Raw genomic sequence first — 18,780 nt, 5'->3', positions numbered from 1 at the left:
TTGTGTGAAGGAAGTAATCCAAGAGATTGGAAAAGAGGATTGAAAACAAACAGGTAAAGCATTTCAGACTATTACAAAAGCACAAGATTTGAGAAATCCAGAATGAAGATTCTCCTGAGAAATGTATTAATTCATTCCCTCTTTTGCAAGTGTTTCTCAGATTCTTTTATTTGAGTTGCTGTGGGTCCCTGAGGCCCCATCTGAATCTGTGCAAACTACTAAATCCATATTTCACAAGACATGACATCTACCTTGGAGAGCTTGCAGTCTTATCAGATTTGACTAAGAAAATGAAGTGCAGAGGTACTGCATGATTAATGAAAAACAAGTTCTAGTACAATGACACAGAAATGATTTAGGCAAAGGCAGGTAGTTTCCCTTGGGGGGAAAATTAATTGTTCTCAGATTCCTAGTTTTGTCATATATCTTCAGCAAGTGTTATATCAGGGAGTAATCCTGGCAAGGTTTCATCTGGTTCATGAGAATAATCTGGGGAAAACAGAGATGGGATACTCTCACAAGAGGAAATTCTTAGACCTTCCCGTAGTCTCCAAAGTTGCTGAAATCAGGACGAAGAAAAGGACACATTCAGGAAGGCAAGGAGCAGTTCAGTGTAGGAATGTTATCTCTGTTCATATGACTTTCTTTACAGGAGGCAGGCCATGTCAAGGCTGAGAATAATTGACTCTGGCAGCTTTCATGCAACAGCTAAGCAGCCCGTCCTGTTAGGAAAAACAGTTCCATTTGGATGATCTATGTATTGTTCGTGGCCCATTGCTCTTCCAAAGTAAAGAATCAGATTTTAAAATGTATCCTATTTTGGATGTTGTTTGTGGATTTTTAACTGATCTGTTGGTTGCATGAGAAACTGCTCTTGGCTTTCAGGTAGCTCCCCTCCCTAACTAATAACATAGCATTTTTCTGGCACATGTAGCCTCATCAGCCCCTTTTCTCTCAGTTGTGACCGATTTCAGACTTTCGGCTTTGGGCCCAAATGCACTGACAAGGTGGAATGTCAGATAATGGATAATGAATGCACTCTGCAACTGTTTCCCACTAGCACGCTACAAAATAGCCTGGGGAATACAACATGACAATTTGAGAGAAGCACCTTTCCTCTCTGGAGGAACATTAAAAAGCAAAGCTTTAGCATCTACATGAACTGCATTGAAACAGACCTTGCCCATGCATACAGCACCATATGTATTTAGAAGAAATAAGGGTTGGGCATCTTCAAATTCCCCTATGCATTTTTTTTTTGGGTAGTGTCAAATGAATTGACTCTATAACTTGATGTGGGCAAATTGTTCATCATCTTGTAATGTTAACTAAACCTGTATCTCCTGCTTACTTTTGTCCCTTACCTTCCCTTAGGTAGGTTTGTGAACTGTAATGCTTTCCTTCTGATAGCGGACGACTTCATGGTGCAGGCAGTTGGCTATCAGTAGCGTTTCTCCTGTTTCACATTTGGTAACAAGTTTGACAGTGGCTTTGTGGCTAGCCTTCCAGACATCTTTTAGAAACAAAACCAAGTGTTGTGTGCAAAGTGTGTTCACATAGACCAAACTTCTACAGATCCCTTGTTGATGTTGGTAATCAGTTGAGCTTCTGGACTGCATTCTCTAATGGAGAGCTGGTTTATGTGCAAAGTAAGTTGGAGGTGTATGACCAATGCTGCATCTGAAGTGTGTAGATATATAAATGAATTTGAAAATTGCTGGGAATGTTCTTCTTACTTTGTTGGGATTTTAAGACAGAGAGCCCTTAGCAAGCTTACGGGATATCCTGGCTTGACCACATCCTTTTAGCTTTAAGTTTAGGTAGATTTTTCATCTTTTCAAATTTTTAACACAGTTTTATTGATTCATTTGGCCACAATTAACTGTTTATACTGTGGTAGAATTGGTTTGATTCTCTTTGTACATGTTATACTGGTACAGGGTCTTCATGATTGGAAGGTTAATGATAACTTATTTTTATTGAATAACATGCCTGAAAGATTATATATGCTGGTGAAATGCATATAAATGGATGTCAGCTTGATTTTCAGTCCTTTTCACCTTAGAGTTATTGATACTGGTCTTTGTCTCCAGCCCAGGCAGTGAACCAAGCATCTCTTTTTTTCTTTTATTTTTTCCAGTATTCCATTCATGTGGTTTAATTATATGAAAATGACATTTTATATTTTACTCTTCTTTGAAAAGGCTGACCAAAAAACAAACAAACAAACAAAACGCAAAAAAAACTTAACATTTTTTTTTTTAAAAAAAAAAATATATTGAAATCTCAGATGAAACAAAAACAAAACAAACAAACAAAAAAACAGTATTCTTCTAGTTTTCATCCTTTTTTTCTGCTTGTGGACATTCCAGCTATGTTGGGGTATGTATCAGAAGAGAACAAGTTAAAAACAGCCTGTGAAGAGAGATTTCTTTGGAAATAGCTGAGCCTAGCTCTGCGCTGTGTTGTGTATAAAGACTTCCAAGTAGAAAAACTCTTGTTTTATGATGATTTGGTGAATTCTTTCTTTGTTTACCTTCACCTTGATGTTCTTCCATTACCCAGAATCCTTGGTTTTTCCATGTCAGCCAGAACTGGCAGAGCAATATTCCAGGTCAGTTCCCCTGTTACTGTGAACTCAGGGCTGGGGAATGTAACACAGATCATAAAAATAGATTTGGCTGAGGTGCTATCACCATCTAGAGAGAATGAAATGAAATGTGAATCCCAGCTGAGGAGGCAGTTCAGTGCCACTAAACTTTGAAAGGACTAATACAACATAAGGCTTAGCAGCAGGAAACAGTAGAGACCATTGTGTGCCTGGAAATGGAAGGTAATGCTCCCTCCTTCCACCTGAGCAAGCTGCAGTTTATACCATAAATAACCCCGGTAGTTACAGCCAAGGGCACAGCAGCCACTTGCCCACATAGAAAGGTTCAAGCAAGAGGGAAAAGCACTCCTGGCAGTTGTCTTCATGAGATTTTATCTTATTGGAGAGGGATTGGAAATTAACGCCACTAATTATGGCAAGGCCTAGGTAGTCTTTTGTGTGAGAGACTGAGATGTTACGGGGTGAATAATTGTCCTGAATAAGGGCTGTTACGGGAATAAACTGATAAACTGCAAAGAGCAGAGAAAGAAAACAGAAGTTGTCTTGGAGGTCAAAACATGTGAGGATAAAATAAATGTTGCCAAAGCTTGGGCTGGGTTTGAACTTGTATAGGAGAGGAAAACAAGCAGCTGTATTCTGCAAGTATTTAAGTACAAGCAAGATGAGGAAAAACAGGAGTGGGTCCACAGAGGATGAGTCTGAGATTAAATGCAGTTTTAGGTACAGCCAGGAAAGCAAGTGGATATTTGGCCTCCAATTTCAGTTGGGAGGGTGGCATTGAAGGTGGGAGCAAAAGATGTTAGTGTATATATAGCAAGGTTTGGAAATGGAAATTAACCCAATGAAGCTGGAAGCAAAATTTAAATGTTACTATATTGTATGTGTGGAAGTAAAATGAGACCAAATAATCTTTATTTCAGAAAACTGGAAAAACTGTACAGTGAAACTGAGCTTTTTGGTATCAATTTATGTTTAAATCAGGCTATCCTGATGCACCCTGACTGGTCAAATTCAGGGTAATGCTATGTGACTGCTGGGTGACAAAAGTATGACGTGCATATTAAAAAATATTTTTTGAAAAAGGGTAATCTGAACAAGTACAGATTTGTTAATCTCAACAACAGATAAAACACCTTCTTTGAGGGGAATAAATAAGAACTGCTAGTTCTGCAAATGAAGTCTTTTGACCTCATGAAGGTAAGTGGTATAAAATGTGACACAGATTCACCAAAGACTGTGCCAGATGAGCCTGACAGCTGTTATTGATGAAGTAACTGATTACCTCCATGAGGGAAATGCAGTGCAACCAAAAATTGGACTTCAGTAAAGTACCTGAAAGCTGGCACATGGAAATAATTATTTAAGCTGGGTAAAATGTGGGGGTAGTACATGAAGTGTCAAGTAGCTGAGGAGCTGGCTTAGATGAGAGTTTAGAGGTTTTATTCAAAACGGAATTAATGGAGTTGGGTAACACCCACAGACTATGGAGTTTCAAAAAAAAAAAAAAAAAAAATGATCTGGGGACTGATCTTTGTATTGCTTTTGCTAAGGTTACTAGCCAAAAAGGAAAAATCTGCTAACAAAGTTCATTGCTGAGGCAACATTTCAAGTCCTCATCAATGCAGAGGAGGATAGGCTTGTCATACGCTAGGAACTGCATAATGGTGTGGACTGTAGTATTAAAAATAGGAATGTAATAGTAGAAAGTACCAGGTCATGCACCAAGAAAGTGATTTGGCTACCAGCAAGGTGCTTATCAGTTGAAAGCAGAGAAGGAGAAAGATCTGAATATCAGTCAATAAACAAAAAGCCACCAGTATTATGTGGCATATAAATAGGCAAATGTGTTCTCAGGGTGTATCAGATGAGAGATTTCTGGCAGGGCTGTATGTTACACTGATAAGACCTCATCTGGAAAGCTGTGTGCAATCCTGATCATGCAGGTTCTGGAAAGATTAATCCAAACAGGGACAGGTGCAGAGACCTAGGGGGTGATCAGTGCACTGAAGAGCTTATCTCATGAGAGGAATGCTCGGTTTGTTTAGCGTAGCAAAACAGAAGCTAGGAAAGATTAAGCTCAGTAAATAGTAAGCTACGTAAGGGTAAACAGTGGCTTTCTGTTTAAGCTAAAATACTAGAATTTTAAAAAGATAGGTGAGTGTGGGTTAGAATTTAATTAATTGAGTGCTACGGTGAATGAAGCTTCTGTATACTTTTCTCCAAATGTCTGATTCACATGCCCTTGCAATTCTCTGGGACTCATGATGTTTGTGCTTGCGAACATCTCATGTACTTTTTTCCCTGTGGTTCATTTCTTCTCAAACTCTGTTTAAAAAATAAATAAGTTCAAGTCCAAAGAAAGTTTGAAAACTCATTCCAAACGTGACTTTTTCATCCCCTCCCTCTCAACGTCTTTAAGTATTAGTGATATTTGCGTGCTCTCTAACTCTGTAGACCTACCTGGCTTGACCAGTAACAGTTTTGACATCATGCAGCAGGCTTGTCCCATGGCTTTCCTACTTGGTCTCAGAGAATACGTCCAGCCTGTGGCCAGGCCTTCCCCAGTATTTATGGTGTAGGCTCCAGTGCCGTTAAAACATCCTTATTTTTTCTCTCAGTGAGGAGGATTTAACATTCTTTTCAGCATCTGTTAGCCAAAAACACTAAGGTTCCCTTTTGCAGTCTGGCTCCCCAGCAGGTTCTGCCAGTAGTGGTGAACAGGATAATGGCATAAGGTATTTTCTCACTTCATTTACCTCCCTCTGCCTCAAGTCCTATTTCTCCCAATTGCTCAATTTCCTTAAAAAAAAATACAGTCCTGACTGTTGCATTTGTTTATTCACTGACTTATTCTTTAGGTCCTAATGTAAATGGGCTGGAAGAGCCCAGCCTCGCTAAGCGGTTGCGTGGCACACCTGAGCGAATTGAGCTGGAGAATTACCGACTGTCGCTGCAGCGGGAAGAAGAACTAGAAGAGGTTCCTGAAGAGACGCTAGCAGAGCATAACCTCAGCAGCGTGTTGGACAAAGGAACAGAAGAGGATGTGCCCAGCAGGTTAGTACACAGTGTCCATCAGCTTTCTTATAACTGTCCCAACAAACTGTAGCCTGTTGTTCCCTTAGCTTTTTGTTTGTTTGTTTTTAACATATGGTTTGCCAGGTTGCTCTTCCTAAAGTTCTTGGAAGTATTTCATGTATGTACACAAATATTTTACATTGTAGTTTCTGTTCTTCTAAATGACTTACTAGCATTCTTATAACTATAGAACCATAGTGCCATGGATAACTATAGTACCATAATGACATGAAGTTCAGTCCTAAGTTGGAAAGAAAAAAAAATATTTAATTTATTTTGAAAATGATATTAAAGACAAATGAGTCTTTTGAGCAAGCAGAACACAGGTTTCAAATGGGAGTGGGTTCCAAAGTTAACTTCTGTCTATTTTGCATCACAATTTAATAACGTTTTTAGTTCAAAGACACAAGCTTGACACACGTAATTCTGACTGAGTGGTGACGCAAAGCCTAAGAGACCTTAGTTTGAAGCAGTACTTTTGCCTATTGAAAAGTATGTTGCACCTTTACAAATTTTCCTTTATCTGCAAAGGGATGTGTAAACATATTAGGATCCAAGTATTTGCAAATAGAGCAGATGGAAATAGGTGCTGTGAGAATCAGTGAGAGAATATTTGATGAAGAATGCTTCTGAACTTTATAATTAATCTCACACTTTTTGAATTCTCAGTCTCTTAATAGTGGTTTCTAATAATCTACTTTTCTTTGTAGCAATAACAACCCTTAGCTTTTCAGCTTTCAGTCTGCACAGTACTCTTCTTGAAGTAAACTCAGATAAGCCTGTAACAGCATTAGAGCCTACAAACATACTCAGTGTATGCATTACCTACATGAATAGGGCTGTATAAGAAATTCTTTATATTTATGCATGTGAAATTGAACTGAATTGGTGTAGTGAAGAATGCAGCTATGTTCATTAAAATGTTTACAGGATTTAGGTTGAACAGCAGCTATCATTTATATATCTTTAAATTTGAAAGGGCAGCATCTGAAAACTACTAATAGCCTGAACTCTGACATTCTATGATTCTTGACAGAGAGCATGTATATTTGGATGCATGAAGATGTAGCTCAATGGGACCTTCTGGGCCTGGGAACTGCTAATAACTTGTACAGCAGTTTTCTCCAAAACTTAAATAATACTCTTTGGTTAATTTCTTAACATAGTAATTTCTTTAGAATATGCTATTTTGACATATTTTACACAATTGGGAACTGGAAGCATCTGGTTGAATAATCATGGGACTATTTAATGGGAAATGAAAACTCTGCTTGCTTTACTCATCCCTCCTTTAGCTCCCAGGTCAGGCCTAGGACTTAAATCTGTTGAGACAGTTTAGGCATTAATAATATTGTGAGGTTGATGGTCCTCCATGTTTATAGCTCTAAACCAATATTCACTAGTATGATGCCCAATTATTATTGGTCATGATTTCAATAAATCAAAACTCTGTAGGCCTGGTCAGTGAATGGCAGAAAATTTCCAAATAAGAGAGTTTAAAAAGTGGAACTTTGGGTATTTTGGGATACGAAGCTCTTGGTCATTTCCAACAGTTGTTTTGTAAGACTGTGGAAAGAATACCTACACCATTAGGTTCGGTAGCTTCATTTCCTCACATAAGCTGCTACCTTTAGCTGTCTTTGTATATGTTCATCTTCATAACTTGAATTGAACTAGGTATTTGTGTCTGTAATAGACCAAATTATTAGATTTTGCTTGTGCAAAGCAGTGTTTAATGGGCAATTCACACTCTTTTATAGAAAGGAAGGAGAAAAGTTACTAAATTGCCTGTCAGTTTGACTTGGAAAAAATTCTGTCCCAAATCCAAACACTGCAAGCAATTTACTTACAGCATTGGTAAGTGTGTGGGCAAACGTCAAAGAGAGAGTTTTCTAGATGATACAGTTATCTGTTATCTTCTGTTCAGCTGTATCCACTCCTTGATATTTCATAGAAAGACCAGAAAACAAAGGGAAAAAGTCTCACCACATTTTCAGCAACAAAAGAAAAAAATATATATCCCTGCAACAAGCCAACCAAAGCCCTGATTTGATCATCTTCACTGTCTCGGTGCAGAACTGCAGGGTAGGCTGAGGAAATGCAGGACTTCTTGTTCCCTCTGTGTCTTACGGAGCAATGGATTGGGCTTCAAGGTTCACCTGGGTATGAACTCCAAATCAGGCTCTGCATTGGGTGCCCAGCTTCCCTACACACATACATGCATGTACACATGGGTATACACATTGCAGAAAAATTTTACAGAAAGTATTATTCAAAGGATATCTTTTCAAAAGAGAATTAATCTTGCTTAGGCATCAACTCCTCAAGAGGGAAAAATTGTTTAAGCAACCAAACTCTGACTACACAGCATTTGAGAAAACTCTCTAAGTGCCTTCATTGGCTTTAACTTGCAGTAACTTTCAGAATGTCATCTGCAGTTTTGGTTTAATACTCGGTTACAGCGACCTTGCCAAAGAGCGTGGTAGGACAGCTCATGCTGTGTGGGACCTGTATGGCAAAGGAATAGACGAGGTTCATTTCCAATTTAGGTTCCTTTCCTCAGCACTATATCTGTGTAGGAACATCTCTTTAAAGAGGTATTCAACTGGTTATCCAAATTCCATGAAGTAACCAACTTTAGTCTTTGATCACTGCTTTATAGAAACAAACAAACAAACAAACAAGTGTCAGCTGTTGAATTATTTCTTGTGGCAGAAAATCACCAAGCTGAAAGGAATGCCCACTATACCACGCCATCTCACTGCTGCCTCTGAGCTTCTCATTTCTCAGTATTTGAAGGTCAAACAAAAAGCAGGTTATAAATAAAAGCCAAAGAAGGTAAAGTGAGCTATGTGATAAAGAATGTCTGTCGTCAATATTACATGAGATAAGTGAGCTGGTTGAAGAGCAGCAGCTCGTCCCATTCAGCAGTCATGGCAACAGTTGGAGTAGCAGTAAACCTTATTGACAGCACATGAAGAAGCCAGCATGCAGCACCTGTCAGGTTTATTTCCATACTAAAGCGTAGGAAAGTGTGCTGCTAATCAGGGAGGAGGGAGAGAGGGAACATCACTTTTTATCTCTGTGACCATATCTGTGTAAAGCCTTTGGAAAATACTCCGGTCTCCTGGAACATACACCAAGTCCTTGGCATGCAATGGTGTCTGTATTCAGTTTTCACCATGGCCTGATAAAAAATAAGTATTCAATTTATGCTGTGAAAATGTGGGTTATAACTTGAACATTTCACATATGTCAAAATCATGTTATATATATGCAGAACCACGAGGAGAATTTAAGAGCCAATGGACAGAAGTATACGACAATCAGAAAATGAAAAAAAGTGTTTTCCATATTAACATTGCTATCAAAAACAGTTTCTCATTCTAACAGATTAATAGAATTATATGAACATTATATATTCATGTAATGGTAGAGTAATTTGATGTTCTGAGCCTGGATATGTTTATTTGCAATACAAAAGAAAGGGTGCTGCTGTGTATCATTTTTTTGTAAAGTGTCAGTTTGTCACATAATGAGTGCTTATGTAATAAAAACTCTGTGTATGGGAAACAGAACTACAACTGTACAAGTTATGTTAAATATATCTTATTTTTTATCCAACTGTTCTAATAAATGCAATTCTTTTTTGACAATGATCTATTAAGGATAAACAAAGGAGTAGTACCTTGTCACCCTGCAGATGCATTCTCTGAATGTGGTATGGTTCGCATTCATTTTCCAGTGACAAATGCAACCATCTTTCTTTCCAGTATCTCTAGGTAGTCGGGAATGTAAGAGTGAGCTAGTTTAAATGTCATTGTGTAGACAATGTTACATTTCTTGTCCCTGCTACTTATACAAAGAAAATGCTAGAATTGAACAGAGATGTCTAATAAGCACTAATGATTTATTGTTTTGCATGTTTTAGACTTTGCTGTGCAAATAAGCTCATTATTGTAATTATCCTTCTACTGCTTCCTATGGTTTCTTACCACTATGTACACTATATACTTAATTGGATACATATAATAATTCTATCTGTGATGTAGAAAGTGAGGAATTTTGCGTTTTATGTCCTGTTCGCCTTAGCTCACATGCCATAGTGCTTGGCACCTGGTAGTTGTGTTATGTGATCTTTCTACTCCTGAAGCCTCTTGTGGTTGTCCCCGGCAAGTGCCAAAAACATCTAAGCTATCTAAAATGCTAGAAGAAGCTGCCATTATCAAAATATATGACAAAATATGTGATCTTCTACATTATGACACTGCCAAGCACTCTTGCACCAGTGTATCCAAAGCAATGTGGTATTAGGAAAGTCACTTCTTTCTACTATATTCAAGTATGGTCACGCCTGTAACAATACTGCACGAGTATTTGTACATGGCTTTACAAGCACTTTTATGCTGCTTCACCCTGATTAAAAAAAAAAAAAAAAAGCAGGGCAAGGATCATACTGCAGGCCACAGATTGTGCTGTCACTAAAATGCCTATGAAATACTGAAAGCATAAAATTAAGTATTGCAGTTTGCATTATATGTTTTGGACTTTGGTGTATTTTAATTACTTGTGGGTGATCTAAGACTGATCTATGAAACATTTACTACTTGTTTCTTTATCTTTTTTTTAAAACCATTACAGTAGTTCGGAGTCTGAAATGGAGGAAGAAGATGAAGATGAAGATGAACTGCTGCTGCCTCAGCAACCCCCTTCAGACTTGGGTGGTGTGCCATGGAAAGAGGCTGTGCGCATCCATGCCCTCCTGAAGGGAAAGAGTGAAGAAGAGATTGAGGCTGAGGAGAATCATGAGATTGAGTACAAAGAAGAAGAAGAAGAGGAGGAGGAGGATGACGAGGAGTATGAAGAGGAGGAAGAGGAAGAGTCTAGTGAAGGTTAGACAGATTGATTTGTCCTTTCTTTCTGCTAGACAGCAGGGAAAACTGAACTGCATATTTGCCATGCAGAATAAGAAATATTTGCTTTGGAAAACTTTGCTTTCACTTTTTTTATTACTTTCTTTTTTTGAGGGAGTTACTGTCAAGGGAAGCTTTGGTTTGGTCATTTTGGATACAGAAGATCTTTCCCCAAAGGGCAGTTGCAGCACTAGTACCAACACAGTATGCTTCCCGTATACCCTGCCAACATGTGCAACTCCTAGCTTTCTGACAATGTGTTGCTTTATCGTTATTTATTATGATTATTGGGAATTGGATTTGAACAGGCCTTCATTATTTGGCAGCAAGAACTAGAAGCAGTGTGAAGGCAGTGTTTTCAGGGCTGTGGGGTGCCTCATTCAGGGGTAGTGCCCTAGCTGGCAGCAGGGCATGCCCGAAGAAGCTGCTTTTAGCTCTCCCTAGAGCTTTTAGTTCTCCTCTCCTCCTTGGGAAGTCAAGGAGTTCAGGGGATTCTCATTTTCACTCTAAGGGATTTCTGTGGAATATCTTAGGGAAAGACTCCTTCCCCTGTGTGTTTGTCTCGGTCATCAAAATGCAAAGTTTGTGCTAAGAATAGACATTTTCAGTGTTTCACCACCATTCCAATTTTCTTACTGATCTTGTCTTTGTCTTTGTACTTGTATTTCCCTTTTGTGAAGACTAGTAGACTCCAAAGAGCTTCTTCACAAAGGTCTTTGGCTGCCTGCTGCAAGCAGAGGTCCTGTTATTTTGGCTATTAGTGCCAGTTTTGTTCACGAGCTCAACAGGCTGTTTGCCTATTTTTTCAATGTAGGAGCTGTGAAAGTCGAGACTTATTTTTAAGTATGGTAACGTGCATGTTTAGTCTGGTAAATCTTGGTGTTCTCAGGCCAGTGTTTTTTCTGTTGAGCAGTGTTCCTGCCATACAGCAGGAATAAAGAAGGGGTCTTGGGGGATTTCCAGACAGTCTGTCTTTCTGATGCTGTCCTTTCTCTGTGTCTTTCTGTCTTTCTCTCTGTCTCTCTCTCTCTCACCATTGCTTGTGTGTGTACACACGTGTGTCTGATGTGATGTTATGGATGTGTGGTTCCCTCTGCTGTAGAGGGGGAGTATTGCCCTTGGGAGAGAGAGCTGCAGCAAGGTCTCTGGCTTCAACGTCTCTCAAATGAAGAGGACACGGGTACATTTAAAGGTACCCGTATACCATTTCCACTAACATTTCCCCTAAGCGGGGGAAAATGTTTTAAAGAGCAGGTCCCACATGAGAAGATTTCGTGTTTTATGTAATTGCATTACCAGCCTTCTAAAACTGATTTGATAGCTGTTGTTACCTTCATCTCCTGATCAAAGTGCCATATATCAGGTCTGACATTGCCACTGATTTTAGGAAAAGGACAAAGTTTCCCAGTATTTCAGGATATCTAGAAAGCCTGGACGATTTGTTAGTGTAATGAGCATGAACAGCGACGCCACATATTTAGGAGTTCCATATTTGGTCCATACGCACAGACTAATTGTACCTGTGCAATAGGTCAGACAAATAGGACACATCAGAAGTACTGCTATTAGATTGCCTGTGTGAGCAAACTTGCCTTTTTTGTTATTGTCCTTTGTGAATGTGTGTCTGTGGGGAGAGTCTGTTGGGGAAGCTAATCAAACTGTGGAGATCCCTCAGATTTTTCAGTCATAAAATGGGCATTAAATGAACCTGACATTCTTATCTGACTAGCTGTGTTATTTTCCATAATGCATTTTGTTTCAGTTTATTTTGGATGGTTAGTTTTGTTTTGTTTTAAGCACTTGATCCTAATAGTTGTTTAATCCCTTAGTCCCTCAATGTGGTTCATTAGAGCCAGAATACATAGGAGGAAAATCCAAGTGCCTTCCTGCAGGTAAGAGGGCATACCCAGTTGTCAAAATTGCCTATTTTGCAACATATGGTTGTAAAAACAGTAGCTTAGCTTCTGACTTTTTTTTTCCCAAGGGGGAAAAAAAATGAAATGAGATTTTTTTTTTTTTTTTTCCAAATTAACTTTTCAGGTGGTAAGTATGAGAAGTATTAGTAAGATGGCTAAAGAGCATAAATGAAGAAGTTTCCCCTGTTGTAGCTGCTAATGTTCTCTAGACCTGGCTTCCAAGGCGTTGATTTGTGGGTGTCTTCTCGTTCCACTGAAAGTTAAAAATTGAGACTGCCCACTTCTTAGGAAACGCTGGTAGGTGCCACAGAGGAACTGGAGGGGAAGGCTACCTTTCCAAATGTAAGTGGAATTAATGTCCAGCATCCTGTAAAGCTTAGCCAGCAGTTTTCAGGGAGGGCTACACAGCTGTCATTTGAAATTCTGAAGCATTTAGATCTCAATGAAATGTTACGTTTGCCTGTCAGCCAAGGAAGAGTCCTTCACAGCTGGCTGTGCTGTTTAAGCTGCTATTCATTTACTGGAAAGGGTGAAAAGGGCCTATGTCCTAACCAGGACAGGCCTGGGCCTCTGTCTGGAGACTTGCAAGGTAACCGATGGTATGTGTGTTACACTGATCTAAATCCCAGAGAAATCCATTTTAAAATGTACAGATCACGTGGGACCTGCTCTTTTCTAGCCTTGCTGAGTGACTATATACTTCTCAGCCATTGCTGGCAAACCTAAACCTCTTAACACAAAATTCTGTGTGGCAATGCAAGTGCTAACTCTACTCATCTTGGGGCCTGCATGTGAGTGCTTTGGTATGCAGTGAGAAAAGCCCAGACTCCAGTCCCTGCAAGATGTCCAGTAGCTCTGGTTAGACCATGCGGTTGTGCTGATTGCTAGGAAACTCTCTGATGAGGTAACAGAGACATAAAAATGCTAAATACTTGGCTAAAAAAAAATGCTAAATACTTGGCTAAATTGTGAATCCTGCTCTGCATTTGAGTTTGTGTGTCTGAACCCTTTTCCTCTTCAATGACCAGCTGGCGATTCTGTCCTTCCTGCAGTTCCTTCTGCCTGTTTTTTTCTGCAGTTTTAATGGCAAATGTCACACACAGTCATTCCTGAAGCAGAAGTCTCAAACAGTCTGTCATAACTGAGGAAAACATGGCCAGGAGAGAGGACCTTCATTAAAACCAGACAGCAGAAAATGATGAGTGCAGCCTCTAAATGATGCTAATTCTTCTTGTTTCCTTCAAGCCCTAGTCCAGCATATGAGAATCTAATTGCTTTTGAGGTTTTAAACTGCTGAAAAAGTGTTTTGCCCTACAAAGTGGTAATCCGTGTATTTTGAAAATTGATTTACTACTTTATAAAGTAAGTGGTCATTTTACTTTTTGGGATGAGTCATTTGCTTTTGAAGATCACTCCTGCAGATGCTAAACACTTTGTCCCCTGTAGAATGAGTTATTTAAATATGGGCAAATGAAACCTGAGCTATAGTCCCAGAACAGACAGCAATGAGGGACAGGGTCTATCAATATATCTACCTCAGGTTAGATGCTCCCAGCGTGGACATTCTGCAGCAGTTAAACAAGTTGCTTATCAGTTCCTTTAGTGATGTGCCCGTTGTTCCCTTTGACAATCCATGTATATCTGAGCTTTGTGTAGACAGGTAACTGAGGAATAATGCAATTTCTTTTAAACAGATTCAGTTTTGCAACAGGAAGTCCCTTCAGGGGAGGTGGAAATGCCATTAAGTTATGATGAAAATGATGATATTCTTCAGAGAAAAAAAAAATATTGTACCCTTTGAACAGGCCATTTTGTGCAAATTAGCAGTGTGCACAAAGTGCTGTTTTAAATGTGAAAGTCTCTGCTCGTGTGCACATGCACATATACACACAAATGCAACTATGAGATTCATCATGTAATTTAATTCACAAGGAGATATTTACCCAGCACAGAAAGGAATATTTAACCTGGTAGGAGGGTATGATAGACTTTTGTTTTGGTGAATCATACTACTAGTTGTTCTATGCCTTTAAAAGCAAGATTTCTTTGACAATAATCATGAAGAATAGGCTGAAGGGGCTGGAAATTTCTACTAAATTGGTGTTTACATATCACGTATCTGTTGGACACCCAGAGAATGTCTTTAATTTCAGCAAAGCTGCCTGCAATAGAGATAATCTACAACGAAGTTTTTAATAGCATCTTTTTGCCTCTGGAATGGCATTATTCAGCTTTGATGGGGAGTCTGAAGAGTGCTGTGTTAGTGTATGCGTGCACATGATGCTGAACTTTTTCTGCCTGTCTTGAAAACTGTCTTAGCCAGTAATACTCTCTTTTCTTCTTTTCTTATTTCCTTTCCTATGATGCGTTACCTTTCCTTTCCACTGTTGTCCCATGTTTTCCTCCCTGTCCTCCATGCCACCCTGCCCATATTCTGGTATGCCATGTCCTCCTTCTGGTAGCTGGAAACCTTAGGCTGCAGCAGATTGTAAATCCGGTTGATCCTCTGGAGATCCTGGCAGATGTGCACTGGACACACATCCGTGAAAAAGAGGAGGAGGAAAAAATGGTGCCAACCTCAAAGTCCTCCACCTCCAGAGGTAATCTTCCCCTGTCCCACACCATCCGTTCCTAAATCATAGTTGAAGCCGCGTAGCTCTGATGCTTCTGTGCCCTTGAAGAGCAGTATACTTCAGCAGGGGCAGCTGTGATCCAAAGGAACTATTTCTGAAATTACACTTGGTTAAACCGTTTTGCTTTCCAGGTCAGTGCCCACTTAAAATGACTGCTTTCTCAGCGCTTTGGTGGTGATGACTTCCTCTGACCTGTTTGTGTGCCTGCTTTGACTGTATAGCATTCTTCCTCACTGTACACAAGATTCGGTAGTACTTGTAGTCAGCCCATGGTAACTGACGTTAGGGGTAGGTGCCAAGTGCTTTTTGTGGAAGTAAGGACTCTATGCCTCTTCTAGGGAAAGTTAAAGGGTTATGTTGCGTACATACTACAGCAAAGCTTGAACAGGGTCAGCTTCTTTATTGGGCCTGTTTCTCCACTGCTGGTTCTCAAATTGTTTAACTTCATCTGGTGTTATCGGGGAATGATGGAGTTCAAAAGGCTTGCATCTCTGACCGCTGGTTGTTTTGACTTCCTGTATTTAAGATTTGACAGTATACGTATTTTGCCAACAGTCTAGCCGTTTTATAAACACTTTCTGTCAGCCTCTACAGTCCTTGTTCTAGACTATGTTACAGTGTGTCTTAAGGTAAGTATGTCATAGGTGCCTTACCTATGCAGAACCTAAGCTTAGTGAAAGTTAACGATGCTGTCACTGGGTGGTGATCTATCGAAGTCTACAACTGTTGTGCCAGAATTGTAGGGGGTATAAGTATATTATGAGAAGGGGAGTCTTCCACAGGAAATGTTCATGAAGCCTAGGGCTTTACCTCATCCTGACATTCCAGTTAATCATATTTTCCTCATAATTCTAGATGACTTTTCTTTTGTTTATTTAAATCATGGTCTAACCTGATACACAGTTCCGATACAGGTCAAGTACTTCCCTACAAGTAAGACATAGGCTGTGTTCGACTGCCTGTAACATTCAGTATTCCTCAAGTACTTGCTTAATGTTTAAGGAACACTAAGTAAAAGAAAATGCTAACACGATTTCATAAGCTTACTGCAATTGAGGTTACTTTAGCTTCTGCTTGAGGGTCTGTGACACTATAGTTTGAGTTCTTTCTTTAAGTTTACATTTTATAATTCCTGTTTTTCCATAGCGTATTTGTACAGCTGTGCCAGCAAACTAGAGGAAAATCTGTGTTGATTGTTCCAAATTGATTTTGTCACCTTTCCAGCTTCTTTTGGGAAGCAAAGCAATATTATCTTCCCTTCCCCTCAAACTAGGCCAAGCTAGGAAAATCCTGATCAATAGATCAGCTGCTTCAATCACACTCTTAACCCACTACAGGTATGTGCAGGCATATCAGCAGTTTGTTTTTTAAAAGGATCATTGCAAATAAGCATTTTTGGACACGCTCAGAGTTTTCAATCTGAGTTCAATAGACAAATTTGTTCCTGCATGAGCCATGATAAGAGGTTTTTGGAGAGCTTATCAGAGTAGAGGTGGTGATGAGGTTTGATCTGAAAGTTTAGGACAACATGGCAGTACACAGAAGCCCCTTGTACTTTGCATTAGGTGCTCCTCCTTGTCTGCTGGCATTCAAACCCCAGCAGCTCAGCTCCATCTGTTAGTTACCTTCCTGTACAAAGTTTGAAGTGGAGCACAGCAGCAGCAACATGCTAGTCAGATGCTGCATTTTTTTCACTGTGCCACCTGTATTTCCTCTAACATAGCAGATCCTAAAGGAAGATTTGGCTCTTGTTATCTCAATTTAAACCCCAAGCCTGCAATTGGTTGTTTAACATCTCATGTGTTTTGTTCGTGTTTGCTGCTGAAAAATCTTCCTTTGTCACTCTTCTGTTTTAGACGCTTACTGATGGTCTAATTTTGATTTCTTACAATTTATTGTTTTTTAAATTCAGCATCCGACCTTCCCTCCGTACGCCATGAGGCGGTACAGGCGTGGCTGGAGACTGTCCCTGGAGGTAGTTTGGTGATGTTCTATGTATTCCAATGCACAATAACCCTGCCCGTCTTTTCTCCATGCCTTCAGCAGCTGAGCTGGTACTTTAACCCTGGACTTATGGCCCTATCGCTACTGCATGATTGGAATTGGAGGGAGGGAGGGAGGCAGAGGGAGTGTGCATGCACGCCTTGCTCAGACAGTCCGTTCTTGCATGAACTCAACGTTTGTTGTAACCCTTCTGAAGGCAGGCCAGACAGGTTATCTTTGGTGTAACAGAGGAGGAGGAACCTACCTAGCTGAGTGTTTTGATTTGCTTTGTAAACTGAAAACGGGACCAGTCGGTACTCCCCTAGCTCCTTGACTAAAAGAACATGGGGCTTTCTTGCAGTCAAAGATTCAGTGACAGTGCTGAAAGCAACTGCAGTTATGTGTAGCAACTACAAACTAGCTATCTGGTGAAGAAAACAAGACAGAAGATTAAGGCTGAAGCTGGGATCTTTGGGAATAGTGGTGGCTGTTGTCTCTCCTTTGACTTGGGGATACCCATACTTAAGAAAGGCTCAGGAAAGCTGAAGGATGGTAGAGCTCAGTTGCTTTTGTTGTGTGTTTCTCAAAGCTCTATTACAAAACCAGTGATTCTGGCATCAGGGTAAGGGAGCAAACCTGTGTAAAGCAGTGAAAGTCAGGAGTAGTTTGTGGATACGTAGTTGATCTACAGCTAAGCTGCTCTGCCAGATGAGGATAGCTAGCTCACCTATAAAACCTTGCTTCTGTTGCTGCTTTGGCGAGGCAGCAGTGGTTTACACGATGGCTGCACTTGGTGCAGTCTGCTCCTGGCTGCTAGCTGATACGAGCAAAATGCCGATCCCAGTTTCTGTCTACCGTAGTGCGTAGCTTCTCAGTTACCATGTGACAGCTTTTGGCCTCTTGCTCCTTATCCTAATTATCCTAACTGCGTATACGTATATGCACAGTATATGTATAATGTAACCAACCACCTGCAAGCTCTCCACGTTCCTCAAAATGGGATCCCCTTTGCACTGAGTTGTTACTCATCTATGCACCTGTAATCTTCTGTTGAGGTTTGTATTCCAAACTGTTTGAGTTGATTTTTCTCTTCTTTTCCCAACACTCCCTGTGTGCGTCATGTCACCTTATGGTTTCTGGATCTGAAGACACCTGTGTACATATGAGTATCAGATATTCCTAACGTCAGGGTTACGTTTTTGCAGATTTTAATTAAGATTGTTCACATTTGTGAAAAAAATATCCTGTGACATTATTATTTCCAAAGCAACATAGGTTAGTGCGTACTTAACCAACCAGCAGACCAGGGCACAGTTTGTTTTGTTCAGTACATTTGTATATGCCCAAGGAAAGTTTAGTCTTTGCTGCATGACTCAGTCTTCTACACTCTAGCTATGTAAGGTTTTGCATTTTATAAGCCTCAGACGTAAGGCAATATGCCAGTGCTTTATCACATGTATGTGGAACTGCCTTTTCACAGTAGTTGACAGAAAACAAATTAACCCTTATGTTTGTCTGTCTTAATGCTACAGGGGGGAAAAGCACGGAAAAATAAATTCTTAGCTTCAAGGAAGAAGACAAACTGTCCTCGGAAGGGTGCTTTGAAATAAGCAAAAACCTGTGTTAGATAAAGAAGAGAGGCTGTAAGA

At 39.9% G+C, this 18,780-nt stretch overlaps 1 protein-coding gene across 7 annotated transcripts in view; it reads left to right on the top strand.

Annotated features, from left to right (window-relative positions):
• Positions 1–18,780, top strand: part of MICAL3 (microtubule associated monooxygenase, calponin and LIM domain containing 3) — a 162,388-nt gene that overhangs the window by 109,179 nt on the left and 34,429 nt on the right. For 4 of the 7 annotated variants that reach the window (XM_035346355.1, XM_035346365.1, XM_035346381.1 and 1 more), the window contains 5 exons: positions 5,470–5,665; positions 10,328–10,578; positions 11,702–11,791; positions 14,978–15,115; positions 17,061–17,123. In XM_035346355.1, the coding sequence (XP_035202246.1) occupies positions 5,470–5,665; positions 10,328–10,578; positions 11,702–11,791; positions 14,978–15,115; positions 17,061–17,123 (738 nt within the window). The remainder of the gene's footprint in view (positions 1–5,469; positions 5,666–10,327; positions 10,579–11,701; positions 11,792–14,977; positions 15,116–17,060; positions 17,124–18,780) is intronic. The other 3 variants (XM_035346406.1, XM_035346397.1, XM_035346393.1) reach the window with 2 other exon arrangements.

Source organism: Oxyura jamaicensis, chromosome 1 (genome assembly GCF_011077185.1).
Source record: "Oxyura jamaicensis isolate SHBP4307 breed ruddy duck chromosome 1, BPBGC_Ojam_1.0, whole genome shotgun sequence".
Classification (NCBI taxonomy): Eukaryota; Metazoa; Chordata; class Aves; order Anseriformes; family Anatidae; genus Oxyura; species Oxyura jamaicensis.
Note: the sequence above shows the minus strand (reverse complement) of the source record. Positions and strands in the feature narration are given on the sequence as shown.